Source organism: Zonotrichia albicollis, chromosome 5 (assembly GCF_047830755.1).
Source record: "Zonotrichia albicollis isolate bZonAlb1 chromosome 5, bZonAlb1.hap1, whole genome shotgun sequence".
Classification (NCBI taxonomy): Eukaryota; Metazoa; Chordata; class Aves; order Passeriformes; family Passerellidae; genus Zonotrichia; species Zonotrichia albicollis.
Window position 1 is genome coordinate 24,033,355 of NC_133823.1, and position 19,980 is coordinate 24,053,334.

The following is a 19,980-nucleotide window of genomic DNA, read 5'->3' on the forward strand; positions in this document are numbered from 1 at the left end:
ATGTGTTAATCTCATATTCCTTAGCATCTAACAGCAGCTTGTGCTGGTTGAATCAGAGTGAGGGATTATGGTAGCTGCTCCTTCTTGTAAAATGGACATCTAATATTGCAGAAGCTCTTAAATTACCTGTGAGACTGCTCTTTAAGTTAGGTTGAAAATTGCCATTCCTCCTTCTGAATAATAAATACAGTGCTCGCTTCATATTAGAGTGAAATGTATTTTGATTTTTAAAACGGGTAAATAAGAGCTATTTCACTGTGGGATTGTCATCTTTTGTTTCATTTCACTGCAATGAAAATTGAGACTTTCTGTCTAAAAATGAAAACAAGATTCCTCATTAGTAGCAAGTAACAGTCTCTTTTACTGATTACTTTAAAATAAGGACAAGGTATTTCAACTATTCACAGATATTTCTGACATATCACAAAATAACATAAGAGAAAAAGATCATAATCATATTCAAAGCAAAATAGTTTAAAATTTAATGTTTACAAACACATTGCTTTTTTTTTCTTTTCAGAATATTTGCTGATACAGTTTTGCAGGAGAATTTCTGTTTGACATACATTTCTGCTCTACACACCATGTTTTGTCCTAGGGGATGAATGGGAAAAAATATTTTCAGACTTGTACTTTGTCAGGAACAGGGATTTGGAATATGACCTCTAATGGGCTTGCAAATTTGTGTCTGTGAACTTGGTGCAAGACTGAACATGCTATGCAGCTGACATTTATTTTACACCGTATTTAAGTATTCAAAAGAACTGAGGTTGACTTCTTATATATGGATTTTTTGATGCTTTAAGGCTGCATCACTAACAACATTTTACCAACCTCTTGCCATTTTCCTAAATGTTACAATTACTTTGTCAATTTTAGAATTGCTAGCAGTGATCATGATGCCCACTTAAAAAATTCCAAACCAAACAGAAGAATTCCCTGGGAAACTGCACAGCACATGCATGATACATAACTATAAAATCAGTCCAGAGTTTTGATAAATACTCAGTTCCCACTAGAGCTAATAGTTGTTCTAAAGAATAAAATGCTTGTTATATACAGAGTTTGGGCAGAGTATGGACATTTGCCAAAGAGCACTGGAGCCATTTCAGGTCTGAATGGTTTGTACAGCATTAACACAGCTGCCCCTTTTCCTCGTGAGGGCTTGTGCCACCTGTGGGAGGGATCATTCCTGGCACTGCCAATGGGCTCAACCTTACAAGGTCCAAGTTCATCTGCTCCTGGCTGCTTCAGCTGGACCAGGAGCTCCTCGCAGGACTGAGAGCCCTTTAGGGCTTGCTTGTGAGCTCTGTGCAAACTTGCAGAGCATTTTCAGATGCCAGTTTCCATTAGGTGAGCGTTTGGTCTTTTGCCTTCAGGACATTACAACATGAAAAACTGCACCAGCACTTTTCAATGAGCACCATTAACTGACTTTGATGATTTGGCATGACCAGCAGGATTGAAGAAGATGCTGAACTCCTGTCTTGTACAAAAACAAAGTACAGCTGCCAATTACCCTGCAACTACAGTCTGTAAATACTAAAAAACATAAATATGTCAACCATACACATATACACAAAACACAGCAGTAGCAATATTACAGGATGCAATGCCTACTCTCTCTAACTGGTTTTGGCTAATACAGATGCAACAGTAAAATAAATGCTATTTCATATATGAGAACATTTCTTCAAAGGTCAGTGGCAGTAAGCCATAGCTCAGGTCCAGGCTTTCATAAATCCAATTTGTGACTCACACAAATTAATCAGTGAAAGACAGCAGTATGGGATGATAATGGCTGTCAGTTAACACAAACTCTGAGATAGAGCTTTCTTTTGCTACCATTTGTAATTAATTCTCCCTTTTTCACAAGTGCTCCTTCTGTTGGCACTCACCAGACTTAACAGGGAACAAAGCTATTACATACAATATATGATTTAGGGATAAGGATTAATAGAAAGAACCAGAACCTGAGATTGGATTTCCTCAATCCTGGGAGGTGCTCTCCATGTATTTAAGTGAAATTTCCATGAGATTGCACTTAGTAGACCACTAAGAAGTTGTTGCTCTCCCACTTTTTCTTCTTTTCCATGCAGTTCTGCTTCAAAGTCGTGTAGGAATTGCATGAGAAGGGCAAGAGGAGATGACTGCTGGTTCATTGTCTTGGCTAATGCTCTTCAGAGCAGCGTCCTCTCCTCAAGACCACATCATCTAGTCCAATATTCCCAGTTCTTCCTCTCCCTTTCTCACCTCTGAAAATAACCTAGAAAGAGAAACAGAACAATTTCAGTGGGGTATGAAACAAATTACACAGAAATAATTCATTAAAAAGTGTGATGAAAGATTCTGGTCTTCATTCAAATTTTCCTCAGGTCTCCAGTAGGCCCCTCCACAATCACTACCATTTAGTTACTTTCGGGTTTTAATTAGCTAGACAATAAAACTTCCACATTTCTTCCTGATCTCTCTTTGGCAGAGGCCTTCTCTGGTTACTTAAGAGGGCAAGTATTTGATATTTGGATGAGTGTCCCAGGGCTCAGGTCAGCAGGACTGGCTGCCCATGCAAACAGCTACTGCCAGGGGGGCAGGAGAGCCAAGGGACAGTGCAAAGGGGGACTGCCAGAAGTGAGAAATTTAGGTGGGAAAAAAAGGGTAAGAATAGTTTAGCTATACTGTTCACCTGTTTCAAATGCCCTCATTCTCAGTCCCACACTCATTGACAGCTAACAAAGTCAGGTGTCTTTGCTACTGTTGCTGAGGTAAATTTTCTAGAAAATTATGTGCAGTAATTACAGCCTTAATATTCATTTTAGAGGTAGACACTTGTGTCTGTCTTGTAGCCTGCTCCTATCATGAACTTTATATGTATGAGCTTTTCAGAGCACCTGATATTTAAGTCAAACAGGCCCTGAAATACCCCAGCCACTTCTTCAGATCTGAAATAAAAACTACCTTCAGAGGTTGAAGAATAACATAGAGCTTTTGATACCAGTTTAATCACACAATGTTTCTAAAATTTCCAGATATTAAAAGACTCTCCATGGCACTTCAGGCACCTTCAAAAGATTGCACTAAACCATTTTGTGTTATGGGCTTTGTTATGTTATCATTCACCTCCTCAGCCTGATCAGCTGCAGCCATGCTAAAGGGCATAAAACCACATGTGATTGCACTTGTAATCTCCCTGCATTACCAAAAATTACTTATTTTCAGTATCTTTGCCCTGGTTTAGCCAGTTACCAATCTACAGGGGATTATTCTTCCTATTTCATGGCACTGTATTATTCAAAACATTGCTCATGAGGAATCTTGATACAGGCATTTTTTTTTGAATTCTCTATAGAGCATGCCTCTGTCCGCGAGGCTGTTCTTTCCTAGGTGGTGATTCCCTTAAAATGGGCTGTACCAGGCAGCTCAGGAAATGACAGAGTAGCCTATACTATATTTCTATAGCTAAGATTTCTTTTTTTGTATACATAAAACTAATTTTAAAAAATGCACAATAGTTCTCATCTGTACTGTGATTCCATTGGCAGAGACCAAAGTAGTAAAACAGTAAAACTGAACCCACAAGATTAACACTGCAGTGCTGCACCATTTAAGCATCCTCAGCTTTTCCATCACAAACCCAAACAGCAACACAAGGATCAGTACTTACACTCTTGATGCCTGCTCCTGGTAAGGTTATGTGTGTCTGTCTCCAGCCATGGCCCCCATTTCTCCCCCAGACAGCTGGGCCATGAGCACCAGTTCTCTTCACAAAGAGCTGCAGGGCACCAGAGTGCAGCCCGGGCACTTTATGCCTGAAGGACAGGCACAAATCTCCAGGCTGAGCCAAGTGGCCCAAGGGCAGGGTAAGATGTGCCACTCTTCCTTCTTTCCCTTTGGGATCAGAGATGGTGAGGTACTGTCCCCCTGCAGTGGAAAGAGCAGTTAGCTGGGGGTTTGTTTGGTGCTTCTAACACTATTAGGTTGCAGGACCGAACCCACAAGAGTTATTAAAAATAAATAAAGGTAAAACAAGGTCCAGAGAGTGCAAAATAAGGCATATAGAACCAGAACCAGTGCATCTTCCCCCTACAGGGTAAGATTTACAGTGCTGCTCTTCTCTACATTAGTACCAGGCTGGGTGTTGCCCATCTAATTTCTTTTTGACAAAGTAAATACCCCCCTCTCCAAAACTAAAACCTCATGTATTCCGTCATTTCTGACAACCCCTTTGTCACTGCATGATTTTAAACCCACAGTGACATTAAAGCACTGTGCAAATTCATGCACCTTTCAAGTTGCAATGTTTTGCTGTTGGACAGATAACAGAGACCGAATAAATGTTATCATGTAATTGAGCTATGGCTCTGCCCCTTTCCTTTAGTTTGGGAACTGTGTTAACAGGGTAAATCTCAAAGCAGATCCATTTGCAACCCTGATAGCCTCTTTTATTCAACTGTAATTTAAACTCTAAATCTGGTAGATAGAGAAAGCAAGAAGCAATAATGATTTCCATATGGCTGTTAACCCCAAATTCTAGCAGTAGGAAGTTGTCAGTGAACATACATACTCAATTCCAAACCCTATTATTATCTCTTATCATTTATGAAGTAAATGTGCCTTCCAGAAAACACTCAGAACATGAGAAGCTAAGGATCTCAGGTATCCATTAAACCTAGAAAGAAAAAAGGCACTTTTCATACCTACCCTTAGAACTACACTAAATGAGATTTCACATCCTGGAGAAAACCCAGACCTGTATGAGTTGTTTGTACTTTTCATTAAAACTTTTGCAAGGTGGGCAAAACCTTTAAAATCTAAAATTACCATAGGGAAAAAGGTTAAAAAAATAAAAAAAACAAAAACAAAACCAAAAACCTTATTTTACACTTAATCTAAGAATATATTTTCTTTTTGTGATCAGATTTTATGTATTTTTTAATTTAAAAATGCCACCTCTACCTTAAGTCCATTAAGAAAGTGGCATTTTTAGGCTCCTTACTTAAAATGAAAGATTTAGAAATATTGGGGGTTTGTAAGATTGTTGACATACACAGTTAAACAGGATAGAAAAATATTTTTAATTGTGTCCCTGCAACTACTCAAGCAGAGCACTATTTTTTGAAAGCTTCTCTTTGAAAGTCACGTTTTCCCTTCAAAAGCTGTAAAATTTAATTACAATGTACCATGGCTTGTCACACATTTAAAAGGAAAGCCAACCTTGTCTCCAATTCACTACTTCTACATAAGTTTTTAAATTCTTTGGTCTGAATGAGATTTAACAAAGCAAAGTATTATGCTGCTGTCTGGGGCCCTAGATCAACATTAAGCCATGAAGTGGGTTCCATTTGTCCAAGGATCTGTTAAAGCCTTTTGGTGGGAATTTTCTCAGGGAGTTTGTATTTTTTTTTTTTTTTTTTTTAATGCACTGGTTTTGCAGCAAGGTCACTAATTGCTAAAATAAGCATAATAGAGTTTAAATAACTGTACCTGTTTGCTGAAGATACAGTTATACCACTCTGAAAGTACTGACTTATTAAGTGCATCATTTTCAGATAGTTACTGTGGCTGAAGCCAATCAATAGGAAACAGATTTAGGTAAGCACAAAGCAAACATAGCTGTAGGCAAGCCCCTGCAGGAAAAGATCCCCTCAGATCAGCATTTTCTGCGTGCAAGATAAGCTCATAATGCTTCAGCACAGCACCTTTTCAAATGCAGATTCTGATAAACCAACATATAGCAAACTTTGCAAGGTAAAAGCAAGCAGTCAGGAACAAGCTGTGAAAATAAATCCTCCCAGCAAGGTATTCCAGACTGGAGGGGGTGGGTGGATGGGTGGGAGACTTCAAGGGACTAGTTTTAACAGGTTATGTCAACAGCAGCAGAACATACACAGGAAATAAAAAGCTGAGCTTGTCCCTGACTACTGGGAAGCAATGCAGGGAAAAAGGTCTGACAAAAAAGAGCCAGTTAAAAATCATGGTTCTGGAATTTAGTATATATAAATAACAAATTTTGAGTACAGATAATGAATATGCTATGAGTGACTGAAATAGAAAAAATGAATTTTTAAATCTGTTGTTTCAAAAAAGGTATGAACTATGTGGTTTTGGGTTTATTTTTTTTTAAGTGCCACTCTGCATGCAGGAGTCAGCTGCCGGTTCTCTCATCTGCAGGAGGAAGGAGCTCTGCTGTCCCAGTCATTCCCAGGGCTTTTCAAGTGTCACAAGGAGCTCCTGAGGTACTAGAGCAGCCTCCTTGGGGGACCCCTGCCCAGGCAGTGAAGGCAGCACTTCCACTGAGCCAGCCAACAGCCTGGAGAGGTGCCAGGTCACCTGCTGGGGTGGCAAATGACAATGCCATCAGTGGCCAGACAGTTCTGACAGGGAGCTGCATGAGGAAAATGGCTCTCAGTGCCCTCACCCTGCTTCATCCTGCCGTGGCCACTGTCCCGCCTGAGAGCGCTTTCCTTCCGCCCACGCCGGGAGCGCTGTGCGCTTCAAAGGGGCCGCAGTAATCCCGTCATTACGGGAGCCAGGGATGTGTGTCTAATCCCGGCACTGCTCGGGGGGAAGGGGAGCAGGCAAGGGCAGCAGCCTCGCAGCGCCACGCCAAAATCAACAGGGGACAAAACGCATCCACATTCTGGGACAGCCCAGCTGGGGGACAGGGAAGGGCTCTTCCTGCGGCTGAGCACCACGCTGATGCCGGCCTCCTGTCCTGCAAGCAGCTACTACACACTCCCCTCTAACCTTTGGGGTAATGTCACTTTTTATCACCCCAAACAGTCCCTTCTTCAGAAGCCTCCGTGTTTCAGCATTTAACTTGTCTGCCTTCCAGTTACTTGACATTTTTCCTATATACAGATTGATTTTATCAAATTCTAGTCCAAGCTACAGCAATCTGAGAGGTTAAACTAGAACATTTTATCTGCAGCAAAACAAAGACTATTTCCAGTACCTTCTATAATTTTGCTAGTGATAGGGAAATAATTATGTTTACATGGTAGTTTGAAAAACAAGCTTTGTTTCACCATAAATAAAAGTTGTTCTCTAGTCCACATTTTTTTCAGATTCCTTTAAGACAAACTTTTGCTAACTATATTTACTACTCCTTCACAGAGATTCCTATTTTAAAGATGTCAGCTATGATAAGAGTGTAAATTTTCAATTGCTCTTTCACATTGGGAATCCTCAATTTTGCTTTTTATACACAGAAGAGGCATCGGTGTGAAATACACCCCAGAACTAAAGGGAACAGAAGCTGTGTGATCTGTCCTCAAGCAGAACTGTCATCAACCTCAAGCCTCGGTGGCTCTTCAGCTGCAGAATGTGATTGTCCACAGATCACTTACCAGAAACATCTCTCACTGGTTCCCAGTGCACGTCATCATCTTTGTCCTTGATCCATCCACACAGTCCACTGTCAAAATCACAGCTGTGCACCAGCACACCTGGCAGAACAGAGCAGGAGGTCACAAAATAAACCCAGAAATTATTCAGATTGTTTTGGTTTTCAATTTCCCATGTAGCTGACTAGCCAGTGACTAGCAAGTAAGTATGAAAATTAAGTGTAGAAGGAGCCCTAGGAAAAGAATCTACAAAAATATTAAAACAATAAAAAGGACCTTTGTATTATTAACAATTCGTGCTATTTTTGTGGTGAATTTTTTAGGAAATAAAAGTGTAAGGTTCATATAGAAGGGTTAGTTTTACATGATTTTTATAAAGCATAGTTTAAAAGAGGAGCATAAGACATAAGAGTCCTGAGAAATGTATAAACCACCAAGAAATCTCAAAAAATCAGAAACCCTAGATCCTAAACAGGAGACATGGTCTTTACCTGGGTCATCGTTTGCTTCAAATTCATCAGCTGTAATCCCTCGTTCAATTTCAAGTATTTCAAACAGATTATTGCTCACTCCGGGCTGGCGTGGAACTGTGAGAAAAAATTACTGAGATAAGGAAGTAGGTCACTAATTTATCTCTAACAAAAACCAGCAGAGCAGCTCTGGGCACTGTGCTTTTCCTGGAGATTTCAATACATTTAATTATATTCAACACAAAGACTCATAAACTTTATGCCTACGTGATTTATGATTTGTGGTGTAACATTTACCTAAGCACTGTAAAAGGTGATTCCAAATCTCCTAAAGGTTCTTTGACTGAAAGCTCCTTTTTAACCTGGGGGGAAAGCTTTAACCTTGAAGCACACTATTCCTCTCCAAATGCATTTTCAGAGACAGTGGTTTCTCAATGACATAAAGCCACATGGAAGTCCTCACACAAGCCTTCCACAGACATTTACAGGAGAACCTCGACGGGAGGCAGCAGCACTTGGAAGAGGCCCCACGAGCACTTAACCTTTGAAAGACAGCCGAAGGTACATCCATCAATCTGCAAAGGATTAGAGCTCCCAAAACAATTATCAGGGATGTACTGGGAGTTGGGAAGGAGGAGCTCTAGTGGAAGCTGGAATTCAATTGTAATTATACTTTTTGCTTTCCAGCACAGCCTGTGCTTCAGCTGCTGTTCCCAGCTGGAGGAGAAGGAACAGCTCTCAGTGATTAAGGGGCCCAGAGGTTATTAGACATTCAGCATCCAGGACAACCTGAAATTTATGAGCTCTTTGTGGGAGTGATGGCTGTCAAAGTCAGGTGGCTACAAACACTCCCACGTATTTCTGAAAATGCTGTGCCAGTTTGTGTAAGTTTCAAGCAGATTTCTTGCCTGATGGACAGCTGTCAGCCAGAGATAAACAGATTGCACTGAATAGAGCTGTCTTGGAAAATTCCTCTTTTAGAGGCAGGTCTAATGCATAATTCATAACAGTAGTAATGTGTTTCAGACATGTCCTCAGGTTTTATAGACACCTCTGACACCTAAGGTATTTGTAACAGTCTTATCTATTAAAAACTTGGCATGTTTTCCATTTGCAGTGCTAAAATAACTATTAATGTCTCTATAGAACAAGTGAGAACAAGAAGAATTAAGATAACTGAAAGGACTCTTGTTTTCAGAAAACCAAATCCAAGGTTAAGAAGGAACCTCTTTTGCACTAGGTGAACATGAAAATAGCACTGCTACAAGAGCTCCTCTAAAGCCAAAAGATAGAGAAGGAAAAAAAAAAAGTTGATATTAGGACAAAATAAGCAAACTCCAATGTATATTTAAAGTACTATTCCAGACTAGAGGTAAAATAATAATTAATACAAATTTTATATAACAAATCATTAATAACAAATATTAAATAATAAAAAATGAATAATAAATAATGAATAAAAATTTTATATAACAAAAACAAATAGTGAAAAAACTCAAAATGTGTAGTAAGCCAATGAACTCCCAAATATAATAGTCATTATTTGAATCACTAAGTTTCCCTTCTTTTGTTTTCTTTTTAGTCCTTTGCAGATTTTTGATTATGTATATTTGCAGTCTAGGATATTAATGCTCAAAACAGCTTCAGATTTAAGGGTGGGTATTAGAGGACTGTTAATTTTTAAAGATTCTTTGATTGCAAATAGCATTTTTGCTGCCTTGTTTCACCTGGGCTGTTTTGCTTTAAAACCTTGAGCTTTAACATGAAAGAAAATTCATAAATGTGCACAGTCCCCACAACCTAGGCCAATAATTGCCTTGCAGAACATCTATGCACAAATATGATATAAATCCATTGTTCACCCTGAATTATGCAGGTGGGGCAGTTGAACCAGCACACCTATGCTGCATACCCAGAGAGCACCACCTTGCCTTTCCTCACCTCACACTGTGCCAAGGGAAGAAGATCCTGTTTGTTTTCTGCGCTGTGGAGAAAAAATCAGCTTCAGAACTTCTGAGCACCAAAGGCTCAGACCACAGGTTCACAGGCAGGTATTGACAAGGTTTTAAATGAGCACTGTGGCAAAGGGCATGAAGGAAACTCTCTGCCATGCTCGAATGTTTGTAGGATGCTCAGGGGTCACAGTTTTAAGGTACATTTCCTGTACACCCTCTTCCCAGTCTTTCACAGTCCTTGTTTATGGAAAATACTGCAAAAAATATTAGGCACTTATCTTGTAAACTACTTCAGTTTACTTCTTCAAGTACCACTTCTAATGCACTGATGTTTTCTATAAGCCTGAGTTACATCTGTGCACCCATACAAGAATTCTCCAAACTGAAGTTGACATATCTGCCAACAATTAAAGCTCTGCAATTTTTTTTTTCAAAAATTCCCTGAGAGTCCCTTTCCACACACTTTTTTAACTAACTTCTAGAAGAATGTGTTGTAGTGCTTTAATAGAGTCACTTCAGTGCTTGGACCTAATTACAGGAATGTGCACGCAATTTGAAACAAGGGTTACCATAAGAGATGCAGGACTCTAAATATGACCCACATGTACACTTCTTTTTGCCACGACAACCAATAGGTTCAGTGGTGATCGTGGGAGAAAGGATTTGGTACAATTATTTTCTGTAAGCTTTCCAAGCCCTTTCTGTGTACTTTATATAGCGTATCAGTGTGCTTTTCACTTAACTTCAATGGTTTGATAAAGCTTGTTAAATAGAAACTTGGCTTCTTTTACTTGAAGAATTTTATAAGCTCTGAGTGAGCCAATACACCCACACTGCCACATTCTCAAAGTTCATGAGCTAACTTCTTCATAAATGCACAAATCTGGGGGGGAAATATTAAATAACTGTAACTATTAAATAATAAATAACAGTGATTTCTTTTGGGCTTTTTTAGCCTTTGGGAAAGCAATACAGCTTTTTTTTTATTAACTTGCTAATTGCTGGAATTGGGAGTATAAGAAAGTACATGTATATATATCAGCTTGTTTGCAATAAAAAAATAATTGCTGTTTTGGCATTACAAAACCAAGACCTGGACTGCAACTTCATGTAATAGTAATAGTAACTGTTATTACTATTAATAATGCAGTTCTCTGGCTTACAGAAAAAACCTGATTTTGCACTCTGAGTACAATTCCATTCCACACAGTAATCATGACTAAGCTTCCCATTCACTAAAAACAACAACAAAAAAGGACAAAGATTTTTTGACTGAATAGTTAACTGAAAGCTGTTAAATTCCACTTGCAAAAAATTCCCACCAGTGATGAGATCTCACACACAACTAGTAGAAAACAGCTAAAAGTAAGGGTAGTCCAGAAGTCAGTCAGACTGAGAAAACAAGAAAAAGTCCTGTTTTCCTCCAGGGAAATACTGATATGTGCTGGGCTAAAAAGAAGAGGCAACAGAGAGGCACATTTCACCCTTTTGTTCAGACACCCACAGTGTCCAGAAAATATTTCTTAAAACTCTACAGATTCAAATTCTGCAGTAAGAGTTATTTTAGGAAGTGCTTTGATGGACTATGCCACCCTCTCCAGCACTATTTACATATGAGGAGAGATGCAACAGTCTCAGCAGGCCACCACTCTGCAGTCCAATCTTGCATTTCTTGGGCAATTACAAGGCTAATTTGGTAAAAAGTAAGTTTTACCAAAATCAAGCATCTTGGTATTTACCTTTGCAGAAGGTTTTCTGCAAAGTGACCTGCCTGCTTTTGTATGAACATCCATTTGGGAGGTGCAGAGTGCCAAGTGAGTTTCAGAGAAACACAGCTAAAACAAGGAGTGAACAGAAACTTGCACATCAGATCTGGGGACAAAACTTGCTGGAAGATTGACTGAGCGTGAGACTGGTAAGACTCCTAGATTTCATGACAGAACTCCAGAGTACCAACAGGAACAAAGCACCTATCACATATGCTTAAATATAAACACAAATGCATTTTAAAAGGTGCCAGAAAAGTGAAGACAAACGAAATATTGTTGTAAAATAATGCTAGTCTAAGAATATCAAGGAATAACAAACCCCCTATTCTTTGCTTTTATTATTTCCCTTTTTTCAACAGCTTCAAGGATCACAAAACTGCACTTACAGCACTAAGGACTTTGCAGTCACTGAAAGGGAGAAAAGAAAGAATCCAGTTTTAATCCATTTTTTACATTTTTAATAGCTGTTATGAGAAGTATTTCCTAACTCCAATCTTTTCAGCTCCACTAAGGGCTAAGAAGGAAAACTGCTGAATTGTCCTTTAATATAGATAAGGGGGTTTGTTCTTGCTATGCTGATATCTAGTATTATGCTTTAAGTTTATGCTTTTAGTGCTTATCACCCAGATCCCAATGGCAGCAGAAATTCACAGGCTTATTGAGAAGTTTGCTCTATTTGTTAGAGACTTATAACTAGAAAAGATTCCTCTGTGCTTCACTGTAGTTTGTATCAGTGCTGAAATAGTTAATTATTAAGCTATCACTGCATTCCTCTCTCATTGCCATTCCCCCCATATCCATATCAGGAGATTATCCTTGGTGCCAGATTCCACTGTCTGCATCTGACTAAGTGGTTCAAAGGCCAAGTGTAGGAATTCCATGTTAAAAAATACAAATTTTTTTGTTCTCTAAAAAAAGCAGCTCCCCAAAGTCACTGCAGGCTTTTTTAGAAAAGGAGTAAAGCATCTAAAGAAAAGCAACAACCTAATACCTTTCAAAAATTGCAAAGGCATTTAAACAAAATTATCAGCATTTTTATCATTTGTGCTCTTTGTCACTGCTGAACAGAGCAATTTCTCTGATCCTCAGCTCATTTCAAGTTGAGCAGCATATTCGAGAGCTCTAAAGTGAAATCCTAGGTCAAGCTGACTCAGAGTGTGGAACAGCAGGTCAATTAACAACAAAGGGGGAAAATAGGGATTAAGGAGTCACCAAGGGCACCCCAGGAATAGGTTAACTAACAAAAAACTAGAATTTGAGAGATGCTTGCAGAAAAAAAGTCCATTTGGCCCAAGCATGTCTCCTCTCCTGATGTGGACCAATCCTAGAGCACCGGGATTTGGTCTAGGACATCTGTGCAGCAGGCAATGGCCCCTTTGCCACTGACTATCTGACAGAAGTACCACCAATTCCATTGCAGAGCAAAGCAGCGCTGCTTCCTGCAAGTCTGGCTCAGGCTGCAGAGCTCCATGGGGAAAAAAGAAAGGGAAATGCCCATGATAACCTAGATGAAAGCACAACTTTGAGGTCTTTAGCAGATGCTAATGGCTGTGTCTAAAATAAGACTGGACATGGCACTCAGTGCCATGGTTTAGTTGAGGTGTTAGAGCATGGGTTGACTCAATGACCTTGAAGGTCTCTCCCAACCTAGAGATTCTGTGAATTCTCTGAGCACAGAACTGCCAGTGGTTGCTGGTGCTCTCTACGCTGAGTTCTGCCCATCCCTGTGTGATAAAACACTACCTTTTGTGACTCTTTGGAAGACAACAACCCTTGGAGACACAGGAGGAAGCAGACACCTAAGATGACACAAATTCTTTTGAAGATTTACAAAACTGAGGTTAAATCCTAGTTCATTACCTGAGTGGATCTAACATTGATTTTCACCTCTGTTTTCCAAGAAAATAAGAGTTACAAGACTACTAATTGCTCTCTGTATTCTCTAGTGAGAAACAAAGAAAGGCAGAAAAAGCAAGGCTTTTCCTTCTCTTTCCAGGCAGGCTTATGGGGACCACAGTGCTAATTCATTTTCGAGAACTGGCTTCTTTTTGCTGTCTCATCTGGAGAAGCAGGTGATGTGAGGAAATGAACCTAAAGAAGCTCAGTATAAGCAAAACAAAATTAGCTCATATCCAGAACCCAGGAATACTACAAAGATGTCTGATGTAGGTAAGACTAAAACAGAAACAGCTTTAAAGAAGCTGAAGGAAATAGTTCAAAACTCCCCATCCCTGAAAAAATACAGAGGCAAGTGAAAAATCCAGAAATGGTTTTGGAGGCGGGGATGCCTTGGCACATCCACATAGCAGCTAAGAAGCAAGTTGAAGGTTAGCTAGTTATTTCAGTTTGAAATCCTGTATTGTCTTAACACCATGGTTGTTACCATTGTGTCTGGCTGTGAGGAATGATTTTGGAGAGGCACTGGCTTACACTTGGTGGGAGCACTGCTGTCCTGAGCTCACATAGCCAAACAGAGCCAGGCACTGCTCTCCCAGACTCCTGGAGCAGGGGCAGGGCTGGCCAGCAGGAATCTGAGCTCAAACTGCCTGCACACAACATCTGTAAGCTAACGTGAAAGGCGTTTCAGGTAACACACCTCACTTCACTTTGCCATGGGCCAAGAGCACTCATGCAGTCAGGTCTGAAGCCCAGCTAAAGCCCAGGAATGAAGCACCTGCCATAATGCTCCCATGCTGCTGAACCCTGATGTGATGGCATCTGGGAATATCCAAATCTCTGTGTTATCCTTACAAGTGCACTACTGAGGAGAGGCAGACCCAGGCTCTGTGCATCCCACTGTAGTAATGTATAAGGGCTATAACTTTTCTTTCTGCTTTTCTGTATGTCCCACATGAGGAAATAAACTTCCCCACAAACCTCTGCAGTAACAGGATTCAAGAGGTGAAGAAACACCCTACTGTACAAGCAATGCTTTCTTTGAGAAAGTAGCACGTTCTTCTGAAACTGAACTGTTTTGCACTAAACTGTAGGTTTCAAATCCTTAACAAATGCTTTTGAGCACTCCCAACACAAACACTTCTACATAGAGAGAAAGCAGGAGAGGACTCCAGTAACCACTACCTAGATGATACTTTCAAAGTGTTCAGAAAAGAGAGGAAAACAGAGCAGAAAGCAGAGAGGAAAGGAGAGAAAAAGATAAGAGAGGAGAGAAAAAGACACCATCTTCACTGAATATCACACTGCTAGCATCATCAGGAGCACAAGTGGAATAGGCTTTCAGTCACAGTTACATCACACACATGTATCAAGTGTGTCTCTTGCTGGTGACCCAAAAATATTACATGGCATTGAAGACAGACATCTGTTGACCTGATCTGAGGCCTCCCTGTCCCTGTATTACCTGCTGAGGCCAGGAACAGCTGGTGCTTGACCCCTTTCAGTCCTGCTGTGCCGTGCATTGAAGCCTTTGAAGCTGTGTATGTATATCACAAACCTCAGAGTGTGGCAGCTGACCTAAACCAACAGCTGATAAACACTTTGCAAAGGTCCTGTGTTTGTTATATGTACCATAATGTAAGCTGCAGTCAGACCAAGCCAAACTTCAAAGGCTTTCACTTTGCTATTTTCCAAATTCCTTTATCTGAAACACATGTATTGAAAGCACTAGCTTCAAAATCCCTCTAGGGACAATATAGAAAGACTAATTGTAAATAATAAGCTTTACATAGAGGATTGTTATGACTTCACAAAAATTCAGAACACTGAACACTAGCCCTCTGCTTTAGTATTCCAGAGACCACTCGCAACATGAGACAGACACGTGGGCAGCATAACGCTGGAGTCTACAATAATTTCCACAAAACTACATTTTTAACTGTTGGGTCCCATTAGATTAAGCTTTGTAAATCTTTATTATATTTCCTTTTAAAATTTCACTTAAACATATGTCCATATTTTTAATTGAATATAAAGCCAAAAGTACACTCTACTAAGCAGTACCAGGATTTGTCTTCTAACTTTTGTCAGCTTCACTCTCCATTTTCTGTCTACAATAGATAAAATGTCACAGGGAAAACTCTTTTACAAGGAGCAAAATATTTCACTGAGTAATGACCTGGAACAACAAAGCCCAAGAAATTACCACATAGATGCCAAAGCAACCAAAAAAAACTCCCACATTGCTTGTGCACCTGCTCTGAGACAGCAAACTTTTCCTCCTACTACATTGCTTCAGCAGCTTGATTGTACAACAAGCTGGAGAGCTGATCCAACACACCCTCCCCATCTCTAAAATTAGCCGCAGAACTAAAGATGAAATCGGGTGTTGAGTATTTCTTGGCAGATATGCACAGCTCTGTAAGTGCCAGTAATGTCTCCTGTGGTATGCACTAAAGCTGGCACAATAGAGCTGTAGACTTCAGAGGAGCTCCTAAAGTTACATGTCTTCATGCTATGAGAATCTTTACTATCTTCAGCTTTTCACGTATCCCTTTCCACAGATACAGTCCAGAAAATTACCCTCTATGCTATTTTTATGCATTTTTCCCATTGTTTAGTCATGAACATCTGAGACTATTTGAACCCATACAAAAGAGGTCACATAGAAGTCTTTAGGTAATCGGGCATGATCCCATTTCTTTACCATTCTTAAAACTATGGTAATACTTTGTTTAGGAGGGACTCTCAACTCTCTGAATTTAAATCCATTGACTCCTTTATGAGTTATGTTGTACTTCAATCCTTTTCAATAAAATGTCTTTCGTTTCTTTAAAGCTTTCATCTGAAAGCATAATTACATACTTCTACAGGACAATAGACTCAATAATTTCAGGGGGAAAAAATATACACTTTTTTGATTGATTGATTCAGAACTTCCATCGCAAACTTTTGTTAGGTAATAAAATCAACTACTTTTGCAGCTTTACCATATAACCATTTTCAGTTTCATTTATTTGTTCTCAATGGTATAGTGTTCCAAAAATCCCAAACATAGTATAGTGCATGCTTTCATCCACAGCCTTGCTAAACAAAGGCATATGGAAAATTACTTACTGAATACATCTCCTCGGGGTTTCTGAGGATCTGGCTGGATCCTGTTGTCATCTATAACTCCTTGGGAAATTGTAGTTTCAATGGGAACATGTGCAGGCTCCTCAGTTGTTACCAGAGGAGTTGTTTGTGGTGGTAGTGTAGGTCTTACTGTTGTAGGCTGAGGTGTTGTTGGAGGTGGAGGCTTCACCACTGGTGTCGTGACCAGCCTTGTTGTCACTGGCACAAATCTCGTGGTTGGCTTTGGTGTCAGTCGAGCTGTCCTGGGTGCAGGCTGAGTTGGCACAGGTGTAGGATGAGTTGTTGGCACAGGTGTAGGACGAGCGGTTGGCACAGGTGTAGGACGAGCTGTTGGCCTGGTCACTGGCCTTTCTGTAACAAAAGCAGGTACAGGCAATGGTCTGAGGAGTTGTGCCTTCAGCATCAACAATCCTGCTCATTCTACCCCTGCCTCCCTCAGGGAAAGTGCAATTGGTCTTGAATATGTGATATGGACCAGGTAGTTCAATCAGAACAATAGGAAAAACTGCAAAGAGACTCAAAATGGGACCAAAATGGACATCTCAGCCTCTCACCTCAGAAACTTAACAATCTCTTTCATTGTGACACAGAAATACTTGGATGAAATAAATTTTTTTCTTATGAAAGTTTCCAGTTAGAAACATACTTTAGCATCAGCCCTGCTAAATTATCACATCCCTTTAGGTGGTACTTGGCACTGCAGCAGTTTAGAGATAATTTAGAATGACTGAAGGTCAAGACACTTCCATCCCACATCCTCTCCAGCATCAAGTCTCTTTCAGAGTTGGCAAAACTTACACAAAAGCTTGCTGGTTAAAAAAGCATGGGCAGGAAGCCATGGGTTAAGCAGCCTCCTAAACTGGACAAGTCCATAATCAGGAGTGGAAGCAAGTTTATTAAAACCCCGACATTACAAGCATTTTGATCACAGATGGCCAGATACCTTTGGATTAAGAAAGTTCTCACCTTTCCTTCTAAACATTTCTCTTTGTCAATAAGCAGAATTATTTTAGAGATTGAACCAAGTCAGCCTTCATTTAGATCCTTCTCTTTGCTAAACACCAGGAAACTAAGACATTTTTCAGCCTTCATAATAACAAGGTGCTGGACTGAGCGCCACTTTCACCCCAGCGACAGTGCCCACAGTACCAGCTCCTCCAATGTTTCAGAAAGGACAACAAATTTTAACTTAGTCTCACAAGGAGAGTTTCTGAAGACATGAAAGACAAGAATATGTTTTGTTGTTTTCTATTGGTTAATGAGCCTTTTACATCTCACCGGAGATCTTAAAAAGCTCAATAAGAACTCTAGTCACATATTTTGTGTACAAGCATTTCAAGTATAGCACACAGTTAAAATGAAGAACTACTGTTTGTTAAACAGTGAATTGTTTGATGATAGCAAGTAAAAATGTTTTCCCTCTGGCCACTTGTTTATTACTATCTCTTTGAGTACTCTGCCATTTTGACATTTATAGTATATTAAAATATAAAACACCCCTTAGGACCATGTCCCAGTAACACATATGAAATATGTCCACATATAGTTGCAAACACTCAGGATGTGAGAGAACACCTTTTACCATGACAGCTACAGCTGAAAGGGAAAAATGGTGCTGGTCTTTAAAGAGATCAGTGAGTCACCAAAGACCCACATAGGAATGCAGGATCAAAAAGATCCAGCAAATGTCACAGAGCTGCACACTCCTGTGGGACGTCAAACACGGGAGAGCTCCAGCACCTTATTCTGTACCAAGGGGGTGGCTGCTTCTCCCAAGAGAAAAGTGGCCAAGGGAATTTTCCAACAGCAAATCCTTCCAGAGAAACCCTCCTTCCTGGCTCTTCTCACATCTGGGAAGCAGCAGGGAGTGGACGGGGTGAGCTGCTGAAACGGGCCAGTTGTGGAGTGCACATAACAACAGGGCATGAGTAATGCGCCCTGTTTGATCAGACGTACCCTGCTTACTCAGTTGCTCTCATCCTGAAGCAATCTCTAGAATCAAGCTGTGAATAGGGAGAGGTGAATTTCTTTCTAATTATGAAAATGTCTCAGGGAAAGATATTTTTACCAAGGCATGCTAAGACTTAGAAAACTCCAAATACATTCACTAGCCCTTTATTTAGTATAAGAGAAATTGAGCCTGACAGAGCTGTACCTTAAAGTTTACAAAATGGGACACATAAACTTTCAGAATCTCTATTTTAGAAGGAGCATTACATACGTATGCAGTTTGTTCCATTATCTCTGTACCCTTCTTTACATTTGCATTTGTAGGATCCAGGAGTGTTGTAGCAGTGTGAAAAGCTACCACACTGGTGGTGGCCAAGAGCACACTCATCTATATCTGCAACAGAAAATTTACATTAAAAAAATAATTTGCTTCATACAAACCTGACCTTCTGCTTATACCTGCAAAAAACCCCAAACATTAATACCATTTTGGTTATATAAAAAAAAAAAATAAAGCTTTTTCCAGTGGGAAAAGAAAAATAGAGAGTCACAAATCAATGTGGCGATGCAAACATTAGGAAAAATAGGGACTATTGGGAAACTTTGGTATTGCTCAGCTTTTACCTTAGCATCAGCTTCACACATGCCATAGGTAGATTGCAGCTGAGATCTTTAAGATCACAATTTAACAACCACTTCTTACAGGTGAAAAAAAGAGTGTAGGAATATGTGTGTTGCTCATCACACAGATATTAAATTGGTTTTTCTTCATAAAATTCTTTCTATATTGTACATCTGTATAGATGTTTCTACATCAAGTAGAAACTGCTGGAAATGTTTCATATGCCATATCCACATTTATTGTCAGTGATGCAAGCAAAAATCTCCAAATTCTAACACTCTGAATACAAATTTCTCTGAAAAAAATACTTAAGCAAACATAAATTATCTTTCACTGAAAAAAATGATCTTTTTTTCAGTGAAAGAATGATAACCAGTTGAGACCCTGTGAAACTAAGGCAGAGAGACCTGGGAATATCTTCACTGAAGGGCATACACCAGCTGCATTCCAGTCTCATGTCCAGACAAAAACAGTTATTTCCCAACTCCTGCCTCTTCCCCACCTGTCTGCAGGGGAAGGAAAGTTGGGCAGTCTGGGTTGGGAGGGGGTAGACTTGGATCTTGGGACATGCTATGGAGCACACCAGTGTTACAGCTCAGACACAGCCTTAGGTCATACACTGCTCCAAGCCTACAACTGCCAGGAACAGTGAACCCTGAGGAAAAAACAGCTTTGGAAAGGAATTCCTGCGGTCATCAGCTCTGTTCTCCCCACCAACTTCCAAACAAGAACCAGTTGCAAGAATGTGGGCCAAATACATGCCTTCTCTTTCACAGCCTATTTCTATAATCCACCCTTTCTCAAAACACCGATGCAGTGTAAAACAACCTGCTTCAACAT

The 19,980-nt window shown here is 40.0% G+C and overlaps 1 protein-coding gene across 4 annotated transcripts in view; it reads right to left on the minus strand.

Moving 5' to 3' along the window:
* Nucleotides 1-337: 337 nt before the first annotated feature.
* Nucleotides 338-19,980, minus strand: part of NPNT (nephronectin) — a 49,443-nt gene continuing 29,800 nt past the window's right edge. For all 4 annotated transcript variants that reach the window (XM_014265448.3, XM_014265445.3, XM_074541071.1 and 1 more), the window contains 6 exons: nt 18,790-18,912; nt 16,551-16,919; nt 7,835-7,930; nt 7,347-7,445; nt 3,662-3,918; nt 338-2,266 (listed from right to left, as the gene is read on the minus strand). In XM_014265448.3, the coding sequence (XP_014120923.1) occupies nt 2,171-2,266; nt 3,662-3,918; nt 7,347-7,445; nt 7,835-7,930; nt 16,551-16,919; nt 18,790-18,912 (1,040 nt within the window). In that variant the 3' untranslated portion in view covers nt 338-2,170. The remainder of the gene's footprint in view (nt 2,267-3,661; nt 3,919-7,346; nt 7,446-7,834; nt 7,931-16,550; nt 16,920-18,789; nt 18,913-19,980) is intronic.